The following is a 13,424-nucleotide window of genomic DNA, read 5'->3' on the forward strand; positions in this document are numbered from 1 at the left end:
TTTGGAGCTGGGTGATGCCAATCCACCTGCCAGCTGAGACTCTTTTCCAGCTGACCAGGAGTCCTGGGAAGACATTAAATATCTCCTGTTTCTTTTCAGAATAAAAAAGCTGGTTATTTAATAGAAGTAGTCCTGAGAGGCAAAGTCTTTCTGGAATGATCTCCTCAAAGGTGGAGATCAATCAGCAAAAGCGTGCTCAGCGCTAAGGAGGAGGGCTTCGGAGCTAGGCAGCTGGTCAGGGGCTTCCCTTCTGACGCCGACACTCCCGGTACACCAGGAAGGGGTGGACGAAGGTCAGCAGGGTGATTAGCACCAGGGTCAAGTTCACCTGGAGGAGAGAGAGGAGGGACTGAGCCCACGTCCAGGAGTGAGGCACCTCACCACATTCACAGTTGGAGGAGGAACTGGACACTCGCTCAGGGCCCCAGGATTCCACATCACTGATGTCCTACTTCCCACTCAGACATGGTGCCCGAAGGGTCCTCTCATTGCCATTGTAGACACACTGTGTTTTCACGCATTTCACAGCTAATTGAGGGTTTCACAGACTGGAGGTTTGTGACAAGCCTGCCTCAAGCATATCTGTGGGCACATTATTCCGACACTGCATGTGGACTTGGTGTCTTTGTGTCACATTGTATCCAGTCCTGCGGCGTTTTGAGCATCTCATCATGCTGTGGCTCTTTTAGTAGACGACAGGGAGGAATTAACACAACTTCCATGTGCAATAGCAAAACCAAAAGTTTGTGTGACTCGCTTTATCGTGTATCCATAGGGCTCTCAATGCACACGGTACCGTGTTAATGCTGTGGCCTTGGGTACTGCCAGGACAAAGGGAGGCGTGCCCACTGACCCTTGTTTAAGAAGTAAAACCAAGGTGGGAGACCTTGAGGACCACACCAGGCCAGCTTGGCCAGGTCTTTGCACGCACCCTGCTGGGGACCCTTGGAACCGCCCCATCTGGCTGTCTGTCCTCACTGGTCTAACATCAGGGTGCAATATACACACATACACACACAGAGGCCACAGTACTCACATATAACGGGTTGTTCTGGAGGGGTCCTTTGATGAGGGTGAAGATGGGGAACTGGAGCAGAGACACGATGGCCGACAAGGCCATTACCAGCCCAAAGAGCTTTCCAAAGTGCTGGGGTGGGAACCTGAGGAGGACCAATAGGCTTCTAGTGAGCTGCAGGGGTCCTTCCACTTGTCCCCCTCCACCCACCAATGCCACAGCCTTGCCCCACCCCTGCTCCTCAGCCTGCACCACAAACAGAGAGAAAGCACGGTCTTGGGAAGGCAAAGAGGCCCAGGCTGTGCCCAGGAGGCTTCCAAACAAAACACAGATGCGTAGACAGATAAAGGCACTCTTGACAACTGTGTGTGTAACTGTGACAACTGTGTGCATATAGAGAAAAACAACTGGGGAGAAAGTGCCATGGGCATAAAGAAGGGAGGAAGCTTGCTTTCTAACACTTCCCTTGGAAAGTTGGCCTGGAAGTAGTAGATGAGCTTTGCAGGGTGAACAGGAGTTCACCAGCAGGCGGGCGGAGGCAAAGGAGACCACAGATGCCAAGGCTCAAGGGCATGAATGCTTTGTGCCCCCACAAGCCTCCACCCCCAGGTAACACCCCATTGTTACCTGCTGCCAAACCGTGTCCTCCTCACCAGACCACCTCCAGGTCCATGTCACTTCCTGACTTCTCTACCCCCAGCCCACTCCCCTTTGCCCAGTGTGTCATGACTGCCATCCTAGGGCACGTCCACTTACGCGAGGGTGAGGAAGGCCGCGTTGCCCCCGTAGAGGAAGGAGCGGCTGACCACCTGCAAGATGAAGGTGAGGTACTGGAGCGGCAGGACGGGGACCGAGGCACAGAGGGCAAAGCCAAGGCACAGCAAGGACGTCAGGGCCAGTGAGGGCACCGTGGAGCAGACAGCCACTATCGAGTCCGAGGAATCTGATCCAGAAAGAGGAGAAGAGGCAGCTGCAGGTGAACAAGGAGGACAAAGGGGGGAGGCAGGGAGGGAAGATGGGAACAGGGAGGAGCCACTGTCCATCCACCAGTCCGACCAGAGACCCTGAGAGTCACCTTGAATCTCACTGTCGAGAAAGGGACACCGCGCACAACTGACGGGATTGTGTGAAAAAGGACAGACCGCCAGTCCCACACAGATCCCAGTGACCAAAGATGGTCTACTCTGAGTATGAAGAAGAACTGAGATACGCCAGGAGTGTTAGAAATGAGACTCAAAAAGAGAAATAAACATTGGTCACCTAAAGAAGTGGTCAGGGCACCTGCTCCTTCTTCTGAAAACAGAGAAACATCAAGCCCTTATTCTGTTTTTCTTGCTTGAGTTGGACAAGCTCACAAAATAGTTAATGAAGGCATGCTTTTCTCTTTCTAGGGAAATTCCAGCAGACAAAGGCACAAGGAACGATGTCATGACCCAATGCCATTGAATCGAGTGCAGCTCACCGAGCGGGACAGGGTAGCAGCCCCACACGGTTTCCAAGGCTCTAAGTCTTGACAGGTGCAGAAGAACAGCCCATCTTTCTCTAGTAGAGTGGCTGGTGACTAGGAACCGTCGACCTTCTGATTATCAGCTGCATACCTTAACTGCAGCACCACCAGAATTCCTTAGAAGGAATAAAAGACCTAGAAAATCATGAGTTTGCAACCCTAATAAAATAACAGGTCTAAGCATTGATCACCAATGGCTGCTAAAATCATTAGTTACACAGTTGATGGGAAACTACGCACTGAACAGATCAGACTGACAGCCGGGATCAATTGTAATAGCATAAGAAGAGAGACAGATACCAGGGGCCTGCTGACGGCTCCATCAGGAGCCCACAGCTCCGTTTCTGGGTAATTCTTTTAAAAAAAGTATTACCCTGAATCTCCTCAAGAAGCTGATCGTACTTTCTGTTTACAGGAAACACTCAATCAAGGGAAATTTTTAAACGACACCCCAAGGATGCCAAATCTTTCCCAACAGGACAAAGATGCCAGACTCGACAGGACAAGTGGCCCGATTTCCTCAGGAAATAATTGACAAGATAAAAGGAGGACCACCATTAGAGATAGAAAGACATGAAAGACACAGGAGCCACATGCATTTTGCGGGCTGTGTGAGGATCTGAATTTACACAAACCAACAAAGAAAGATGGCTGTTTTGGAGACCAGCAGGGAAATTTTCATGGAGAAGCTGGACTCTGTGAAGAGGAATGTGGCATCAGGATTGAAGGAAGACTCATCAATGAAGTGCATTATGCAGTTGATGCAACCTTGCTTGCTGAAAGTGAGGAGGACTTGAAATGTCTTTCATATGAATTACACCTCAACATCAAGAACACTGAAATCCTCACCGTGGAACCAACGGACCACATAATAATAGATGGAGAAAGGATTAAAGCTATCAATGATTTCCTCTTGCTTGGATCAATAATCAATACCCTTAGCATCAGCAGTCAGGAAATCAGGATATGAATTGCACTGAGCAAGTCTACTGTTAGGGACTTCCTCAAAATACTTAAGAGCAATGATGTCAGCTTGAAGACTAAGGTGTGTCCAGTTCAGGCCCTGGTCTTTTCAATCACCTGCTATGCATCTGAGAGCTGTAGAGTGAATAAAGATGACAGAAGAAGAATTTATGTCTTTGAGTAGTAGTGTTGGTGAAGAGCACTATTACATCCCATGGATTGCCAAAAGAACAGACAGTTATGTCTTGGTGCAGGTGTGGTCAGAGCACTTCTTGGAGGCAAAGATGATGAAATTCCATCTCTCATTCTCTGGGCATGTTGCTAGGAGAGGCTATTCCTTGGAGAGGTGGAGTGAGTGAAAGAGAGGAAGACTCTCAGCAAGATGGATTGACACAGACTGCAAGCTTAAGTGTGTCAGAGCTGATGAGGATGGTACAGGACAGAACAAAGATCAGATCTGTTGATCACAGGGTCTCTACGAGTCATATTCGACTCAATGACACCTAACAACATCAATGGTAACATGTTATTTTTAGGGGCGACAATAACGCTATTATTGTTAGTTGCCAGGGAATTGGCCTCTAGCTGATGGCAACCCTATGCCTGGCTGAACAAAATACAGAACTTCCAGACTGCGACTAATTTGGCAAAGAAAGATCTGGTGAGATTAGTTAGAAAAATCAGGCAATAGACACAGCCAAGCTAACTGGTCCAACAGAGACTGGTAAAACGCTTGAGACTATGACCCTTAGTCACCTTTCCAACTTAGGACAAAACTTACCCCATGGGCCCAACTTCCAGCGAATCAATCCACAGGCCTATAATATGAACAATTGCACCAGGAAGACACTCAGACCTTAGAATAACCAGCCGCTTTAAGTTCAAAAGGGTATCACTTGTCCCAAGAGAAACCCCAGACAATAGGAATGAGAAGGCGAGATGGATCAGTGGAAACAAGAATCACAGGGATGAAGTAAGGAAAGTGTAGTTACATTGTGGGTATTGTAACTGATGTTATAAAATAAAATGCGTATAAATGGCAGGATGAAAAATATCAATTTGCCTTGCAAACTTGCACTCAGATCAGAATAAAAATAAATTGGGTTGTTTTGGGTTTTTTTTTTTAAATTCTATTATTGCTATTCTTCTCAGTGTTAGGTATAATTTTTTTAATTTTTCTTTTATTTATTTATTTTCAATCCATTTTAATGAACCTTTACAGAGACTTACAGTTTCCAGTCATTCATTGTTGCTAAAAACAAGTTTTTAAAAATTTGAGTTGATGTGATCTGCAGCCCATGGGGGGTGGTACAGGCCTGGGCAGGCATCCCCCTGAATCACTCAAGCCCGTGCACCCATTCCGCTGTGCATGGGCTGCCTTGAGTTGGGGGCCAGAGAGACAGCAACTAACAAAACAACCAGTGGAAGCATGGATGCAGGTTAGAACATTAGAGAAGACAGCACACGGGAAAAGGAAGAGCTCCGATCCTGGCCCCTGACCCTCTAGGGCTCTGGTCTCACCTGTCTGTCTCTCTTCCTTCTGGTACTTCTGCTTAAGGCGGTCCATGAGCAGCCCGTTCCAGGGGGCACACAGTACGCCAAAGAACTGAGTGATGGCAAATGCGTTTGTGTACGTGCTGACTGCAGAGGGCAGAGAGGGGTTTGGGGATGAGAAAGAACATTCTAGAACTGCCTTACGAGAGGACTCTCTCCCACCCTGCCCTGCCCTGCCTGATGCCCAGACCCTCCCCTACAGCACACAGACCCTGGAGTCCAGTGTCCACTCTCTGTGCCCCTTGAAGGGCTAAGTCCCCAGCTCGGCCGAGCTGATGGGCTGCCTCTCAGCTCTATTACACACCAAGCGCCTTGTCCCCAGCGGCCAGGTTGGTCAGCAGAGGGTTGAGCGTGCCGATGAAGAGGTAATGCCACAACTGGATCACCGATAACCACACCAGGTGCCAGACGAAGCGCCGGGTCAGCGCATAGCGCCAGAAGGAACGGAGCTCCTGCGTCTGCTCAGGCCTGGGGTTCTCTGATGGGGAGAGGAGGAACCAGCATGAATCACCAGCAAAGCAGAAGGGCCAGGGGGACAAGAGAGAAGCAGCCTTAAAAGCCCCTTCTAGCCCAGAACTCACTGGCACGCCTGTCATCTCATAGACCCCTCCACATGTCTGTCATGCTGGCTACACCATGCTGAATGTTCCCACCCACCCTTACTTACTACGAGGACCAGTGAAAGACAGGAAGACCCCAGCAAGATGGGTTGTTGAAGTGACCATGACAATGGGCTCAAGTGTGTTTACTGGGGACAATAAGGAAGGAGCAGGACAGGACAGGGTCCAGATCTACCGTTCATAGGCCAGCTATTGGTCATATGCGACCTGACAGCACACAACAGTGCATAGGAAAGTTGTGTTTACACTATGTTGTTGCTGTGTACCAAAGAGTGTCCCAGAGCTCCCTGTTTATACCATTCAACAGCCTACGATAGCAGGTCTGGTGGCTCCGTGTAAGGAACCACATTGCCAATCCACAGCCCCACAGAAGGAGGATGGACAATTTCCTCCCATGTGATTTACTGCCTCTAAGGACCTGCTGGAGGATTCGCTAGGAGTGGGTTCTGATGCGACAGTACATGACAACAATAACATAGTCTATTGAGGAAGCTCGGGTGGCTTAGTGACAAGGAGTTGTGCTACCAACCCCATGGCAGACAGTTCAAATCTACCAGCTGCTCCGAGGGAGATAAGTGGGCAATCTCATCCTACGCAATTTACAGACTCTGAAACCTGCTTCAGGGTCACACACTGAGATGGAATCGACTCTAGGGTGGTGGGGTTTGGCTTCTGGACAGTCGCTTCAATGTGCGGTGGAGTTTGGCTTCCAGACAATCGATTCAATGTGCAAAAACAACATTTGAAAAGCTAGAAATATCTTGAGAATGTGACACGGGGACCTGAAGGGAGCACATGTTGTTGGAAAAATGGCACCAATAGGCTTCTTCAACCCTGGGAGGCCATAAATCTTCAACTTGTAAAAACTGCATTATCTATAAAGCAAGATATGCCTGCACTTTGTCTACAAACACTTTCCCAATCATTTGCAGCCAGAATGATGAAAGGAAGGAGAGAATGATGACATGAAGGCCAGAGGGAGAGAAGGGACTGTATCAGTCACATTTTATTGGTTCACCTCACATTCCTCTCCTTTATTCTGCAGCCAATCACCTGAGTTTCCTGGGACGCTGCCCTGCCCAGGTCCACATGACTGACATGATTCAGACAGGGCTGTGAATCAGATGTGCAGCTTCTCACCCCGGGGCAAGGCTTCAGAGTTCACAGCTGGCCAGTCTGATGGTCCTCCCCACAGAGGCCGACTGGCCATGATTTTAGACATGGAATCCACAAAGTCTTGGTTCTACCTGGCAAGTTCGTTTCTCCCCTGATTATGTGGCTATCTCAAACTCTCCCATTTAGGCTTTAATTAGCCAGGTTGATTAGCACGATTAGTGACGTCTGTAACCAAAGAAGGAGGAGAGGAGGAAGCTAGGGAGGTAGGGTGAGGAGGAAGAAGACACAATGAGGCAAAGGAGACAGTGTGAGGGCAAAGTTTCATGGAACTGACCTGGCACAGTGACTGCCAACCATGGGCTTGAACAGAGCGGAGATGGTGGGGACGGCAGCATGAAGTAGGCTTTCTTGTGTTTTACACAGGGTCACTATGAATTGAAGGTGACTCTACCATACCTAACAACACTGCAATGGGAACACAAGGGCTGCGGAACCAAGCAGGGCATGAAGGGAAGGCAAATACAGGCATATCCTGTATCATGGTGCTTTGCTATGGTGCTGGTGACAGATACTGTGTACCTGATAGTCAAAGGCTGGTGGCGACCCTGTACCAAACAAGTGTACAGGCAACACCTTTCCAATGGCACACACTCACTTGGTGTCTCTGTGTCACCTTCTGGTCATCCTTACAATATTCCAAACTTCTTCATAATGCTATTGCATGTTTCACAGATGACCGTCAACAAGACAGATTGACACAGTGACTACAGCAGGGGGCTTGGGGACATCAGAGATGAGGAGGATGGTGCAGGATAGATCTGTTGTTTATAGGGTCAATTTGAGTTGTAGTCAACTTGATGACACCTAACAAGAACAACAACATAGTATCAACAGACACTGAGAAATCCAAATATATGTGTGACTCCCTTTATAGGGGTACTTGCTTTGATGCCATGGTCTGGAATTGAACCAGGAATATCTCCAAGGTATACCTGAAGTGGGAAGCAGATCTCAGGAGGACAGGAGGAAGCTGAAAAGGAGAAGAAGGTGGAGAAGACAGGACCCTGAACCTGTTCTGCTCAGGATTCTGCGCGAGCCTAGGCGAGCCCTGGCCCTTGATGGAACCTTTCTATCAAATGAGGAGGCTGACAGGCAGACCCTAACGTCTTTCCTCTGCCTCACCTTCCCTGGCGTGTCCCTGACAACAGTTAGGACTGTCAGGGCTCTGAAGGGGCACGAGCTGACAGGCTGAACTTACCTTCCTTCGAGGACACGAGATCCTTGGATTGATGTTCCATCTCCCTGGACTCAGCCACTTTCTTCTCCGTGACGGACTCTTTCCCAGAGCACAAGCTATGGAGACAGAAACCCCACCACTCAGCCTCAGGACTGTGAACTGAGCCTGAGACTCAGGCCAGAAGGGATAGGGCAGTGGGCCCCAAATCTACACGGGAACCACCTGGGATGCCTGTCTCACACACGCACGCATGCTCTGTCTCTAGCTTTCTCATGTTGGTGGCAGTGCAGACTGATTAAGTCATAACAGGCAGGGGGAGAGCCAGGCTTGTGCATTTTTAAAAGATCTCCAATGAAGTATTATGAAGCCCCAGTGGCACCGTGTTGGAGAAGAGTGCGGATTATCCCATGGACTGCCAAAAAAGCAAACAGATGTCTTGGGAAAAGTGCAGCCAGAATGCTCCTTGGAAGCAAGGATGGAGAAGCTTCATCTCACATACTTTGGGCATGTTGTGAGGAAAGGCTATTCCTTGGACAGGGACATTCTGCTTGGAAAGGTGGAGGGCTCAGCGGAGGAGGGGGAAGACCCTCAGCTGGACGGACTGGCACAGTGGCTGCAAGAGGGACCCCCCAGTGTGTCGGAGATGATGACCACATAGGAGAGGACAGGGTTCAGAGCTGTCGTTCATAGGGTCTCTGAGTCATACTCAACAGCCCATAACAACAAGATTACAACAAGTGGCACAGTAGATTAAGCATTTGGCTACTAACCAAAGAGTCACTGGTTCAAAGCCACCAGCCTCACTACAGGAGAGAGACGAGGCAGCCAGGTTGTACGAGGATGGCAGCCTTGGAAACAGGATTAGGAAATTCTATTTTCTTTGCCCTACCAGGTCGCTCTGAGTCACAGACGGCTCTAACGCACTGGGCACAGAGGCACTGGTGACGCTGTGGTCAAAGGCTTGCCTAGGAGAGAGGAGATCTACGTTCTCTTCCCGGTCAGGGCATCTCACGTGCTGTCACAGTGAGCCCGTGGAGGCTTGTATGCCATTATTACAATGGGCAGGCTTCAGTGGAGCTTCCAGACCAGGAAGAAAGGCCTGGAAACCGACTTCTGAAAATTGGTGGATTAAAACCCTCTGGATGACAATGGAGGGACCAACAAGTGAACATCCTATGGAACATAATAGAGTGAGCACGGAGGGCCAGGCAGCACGTCGCACCAGTCTGCATGGGGTGACCAGGGGCCAGGGCCAACTCACCAGCAGCTAAGGAGCACAGAAAAGGGTCACCACGTGGTTCTCGGAGCCAAGTCTGGGAGCCAGTGGAAGTCAGAAGAGTCACAGAGGCCTGAGTTCAAATCCCAGCCCCGCCTCTCCTTAGAAGCGAGACCATGGCTCAGACTCAATATTGTGAGTACTGGCTTTTCTCATTTGGAAAATGGAAATAAGGGTGTCTTTCTGAAGATGGGATTCTGAGGCTGAACACATGGGGCCCGGCAAAGAGGGGCAAATAGGCAATGAATGCCCTCCCTCTGCCATTCTTAATTATTGACCACAAAAGCGGTCACAAATCTCCTCCCCATCCCCCCCCCCACACACACACACCCCTGCCCCATGGGTTTCTAGTCTCTGCTATTAGCCTTTGGAGCTCTTCCCAATGGGAGACGTAGGCTGCCTTCCCACCCACTGAATGTGGTTAGTGATGTTATACAACTCCAAGGCCAGGCCTCCAGAAACCTTGTACATTTCTGCTTTGCCTCATGGGACATTATAACCAGCATGTGAACAAGCCCAAATTAAGCTCCTGGAAGGAAGAGCACATGTGGTGCTGTGGTGAAGGCATCTGACTGCTCCCCCACAAGGTCAGGAGTTCGAACCCACCATGTGCTCCCAGGGAAAACCATGAGGTGGTCTGCTCCTGTGAAGATAGTCAGCCTTGGAAACCTTATGGGGTGGTTCTACAGTATGGGGTGGCCTGGAATGGAAATCTACTCAGTGGCTGTGTGCTTGACCCAGTCATCCCTGACCCCCAATTGTCAGACAAACCATCTATGAATGAGGCCACTCTACACCAGCCAACACCCCCAGCTGGCCTGCCAAATGACCACAGAGGCTGGGTTAGCCCCTGTAGAGACCATTTGACTCTGGCCCTTTGCCAGATCTATGCAGTTACCCAAAAGACTCATAAGCACAAAATCCAACCCAGCTGTTACACCTGTTGTTGAGTTGACTGTGTGTGTGTGTGTGTGTGTGTGTGTGTGTATGTGTTTACACTGCACTCAGAGTTTTCAAGGCTGGGGGTCAAGTTGAAGCAGACCACCAGACCTGCCTTCCGAGGGGCCTCTGGGTGAGTTTAAACTGCCAACATTTTGGTTAGTGGTCAAGTGCTTAACTACTTGTGCCACCCAAAGTTTCCTTGTATAAAAGCATGAATGCACAATATTTCAGACCGCTGAGGTTTGGGTCGTTTGTTATGCAAAAAGTGCTTCTCTGAACTGGGTCCCCCCCCCTCTCCGATTTGGGGCTCTAGAGCTCTGTATAACTACCCCTACCTCTGCCCCATGTCAGAGCCTGGCCAGGGGTCAGCAGGGGGCAGTCCTTACCCATAGTGGTAGTTGCTGGGCAGAGGGTAGGGGATGTGCCCCCGAGGCATCAGGAGGAAGGTGCGCCCGATGTGCCAGGCACTGCAGATGGACAGGAAGAGGAAAGAGGCCCTGAGGCTGATGCCCTGCTCATACAGGAGCTGCAGAAAAAGCAGGGAGAGCCAGTGTCAGAGGCAGGAGCTGGAACCCCCGTTCCCAAGGAAGAGTCTTGGGGCACATACTTGCCCACCACACCAGAAACTGGCTAAGGACGCCTGATCCACACCCAAGGGCCTAGCTGGCAGCCAGGTGGGCATTTCATCACCCACCTCGCAGCCCGCGCAGCCTCCCACCTAACTCCTCAGAGGTCTCCTAGCCCCGTTCCTTTTCCTCAGTAACAGCAAAGCCTTTTTGTCCAAACAGAATCTTACAAGAAAATTTATCTTAAAAACACATCAGTGAGGAGTTGCCCAGTCACCCTCACTTTCATCCCCTCCTGCGACTCGTTAGAACATCTAAGAGGAGCTTCCAGCGGCCCTCAGAGCTCAGCTGGAAAACCATTGATGTAGCCCAACCTCCTCGTTCTACAGAAAATGAAACAGAGGTCCAGAGTGGTACGATGAGTTGCCCAAGGCCAGGATCAGCAGGGCTAGATTAAACTAAGAACTCTGGCCCCCACTCCAGTGCTCCCTCCCCATTCACCACTATAGCAAGAGAAAAACAGAGGTGCACACAGAGGGAGAGAGGCAACCTGGGAAGTGACAACACGTCTGAGTAAGTGTCCAAGGGACTCTGTCTCTGGGAACCAACAAGCCCAGATGCTTACAGGACAAAGGTCACTACTGTGTCTGAGGAGTGACTCCAAGACCCCCTCTTCCCTTCCCCCATAGCCCATAGTGTCGGCTGCCCTGCCCCAAAATAAAACCCAGAGGGCTGGCCCACATTGGGCAGTTTGGGTGTCAGGGACCCACACTTCTCCATTTCTTCCTCTCCAGCATCTTTAAGGTGTTCAGTTTTGTCTTCCAGCTTGCTGCCTCAGAACCACAAGAAGGCTGCCACAGCTCCAGCCATCACACCCCCCCTCTACCAACATTCAAAGATAAAAGATGGGAAAGGGGGATCAAGAGAGGTTTGTTTGTTTTGGTTTGGGATTTTTAGCTTTGCTCCCATCCTTCATCAAGGGGGAACAGTCCCTTCCTAAAATCCTCTAACAGATCCCTCTTTCATCTCATTAGGCAGGACTAGATCACAGGCCCACCTCTAGTTATCACTGACAAGGCGGAAGGAGATTGTCACTGTTGGCTTAGATCAGTCAGATTCATCCCCTGGGCTGGTCACACTGCTGTCCAGATGAAACGGTTAGCGATGAAGAAGGTGGGCTAATTAATGAGTGGGCCCCTAACAGGACTGGCAACCATCCATCCTCCACTGACCAGAATCAGACATCAAGAGATCACAGAGAACTCTGCATTTTCTCTGTGTTATTGCGGTTCTACTAGCAACGACCACCGTGTTCAAACCAGGGGCTTCGAGCAGCAGCACCCCAACATCCCACACTAAGAGGGGAAAGTCCACTTGAGACACTGGCCCAAGTACTTCAAATCCATGCCTTCCCTTGGCCTCTGCCCCTAAATCTCAAGTCAGTAAGAAGGAGGGACTTGACATTATGAGCTTGTACTAGAGAACCGGACAAGCCTGAGTTCAAGTTCAACTATCTTCTTCAAGTAACTTTAAGCTGAGTCAGCATTTCCTCTGAGGTGGTATCTCAGAGGGCTGATGGGTAGAAAGCGCGCCCCGTTCATGGACAGACATCAGAGGTGTACACCTGCTTGATAAATGCTGGCTGTTTCTTACCTTAATGATCAAGAAGACAGCCGAGGAGGAGTCAAACGCCCCATTGTAGAGGGTGATGATGGTGGAGCGGTGTTTGCCAAAGAGATTCCCAACCTGGAGAACACAAAGACTAGCTTGCTTCCCTTATTTACTCTAGAAACAGAAGTGGCTTGGGCACACAGCATGACACCCCACTCACAGCCCCAAGAGCTACGTCCCACCCCAAGCCAGCCCCATGTGAGGCAGCCAGTTCTAGAAAAGCACTTGCCCCTCCCCTCCAGCCCTCTTTCTACCTTCCCCTCCGTCAGCCTCCCCATACTCCCTGCCCTTCCCCCACCCCATGACCACCCTGCCCACACCTGTAGGTTGGTGATCAGAAACAGGATTCCACCCACAGTCAGCATGGGCATGGCCAGGAAGAGCAGCGGGGCTGTGCCTGGAACAGTCAGAGAGAGAGGCGGGTGGTGTGGTTAAGTATAATCCAACACGCAGCTTCAAACTCTCACACGCGTCCCTCACCCTCTGTGAAGTCCTGGCTCGACCGGCTGGCTAAAATCACCACCAGCCCTGTGCTCGGGGTCCCAACTTCAGCCAAAAGCATCCTTCAAGGGTCTTAGGGTACTACTGGTCCAGGTTCCCTAAATATCCCTACTGAGACCTGAATAGACATTCTTTAGTCTGTAGCAGGCCTGGCTATCCACAGTGGCAGGACACAGAAAGATGGGGGCTCTTCTCCCTCAAAAGCCACAGGCAGCACCCCCTACACATCCAACACTGTGGGGTAGACAACCTTCGCCCCGGGGGCAAACTTGGGCAAGGTCCTCATGCCCTGACTCTAGAACTCTCCGTAGGAATTTGAGCTGGCTTTTGAATCTGCGACTCAGTCACTTCCTCCGGGCAATGGGCAGAGCAGCAGCAGTATTTGCTCTCTGTGCTCTATAAGGTCACCAGGAGAACTGAGAATACAAATAAAACAGAAACAAACAAAAAACCACA

General features: G+C 50.2%; 1 protein-coding gene across 1 annotated transcript in view; it reads right to left on the reverse strand.

Moving 5' to 3' along the window:
• Positions 1–235: 235 nt before the first annotated feature.
• The window catches only part of SLC43A3 (solute carrier family 43, member 3), a 28,005-nt gene continuing 14,816 nt past the window's right edge, over positions 236–13,424 (reverse strand). The window contains exons 4-12 of the mRNA XM_006900446.1: positions 12,788–12,864; positions 12,450–12,542; positions 10,617–10,756; positions 8,034–8,128; positions 5,344–5,517; positions 5,007–5,126; positions 1,772–1,958; positions 1,037–1,160; positions 236–328 (exon numbers count right to left, since the gene is read on the reverse strand). Coding sequence (XP_006900508.1) covers positions 236–328; positions 1,037–1,160; positions 1,772–1,958; positions 5,007–5,126; positions 5,344–5,517; positions 8,034–8,128; positions 10,617–10,756; positions 12,450–12,542; positions 12,788–12,864 — 1,103 coding nt within the window. The remainder of the gene's footprint in view (positions 329–1,036; positions 1,161–1,771; positions 1,959–5,006; positions 5,127–5,343; positions 5,518–8,033; positions 8,129–10,616; positions 10,757–12,449; positions 12,543–12,787; positions 12,865–13,424) is intronic.

The sequence above is a fragment of the Elephantulus edwardii genome, unplaced genomic scaffold (assembly GCF_000299155.1).
Source record: "Elephantulus edwardii isolate Elephantulus edwardi_28Jun2011 unplaced genomic scaffold, EleEdw1.0 scaffold00284, whole genome shotgun sequence".
NCBI classification, from domain to species: Eukaryota; Metazoa; Chordata; class Mammalia; order Macroscelidea; family Macroscelididae; genus Elephantulus; species Elephantulus edwardii.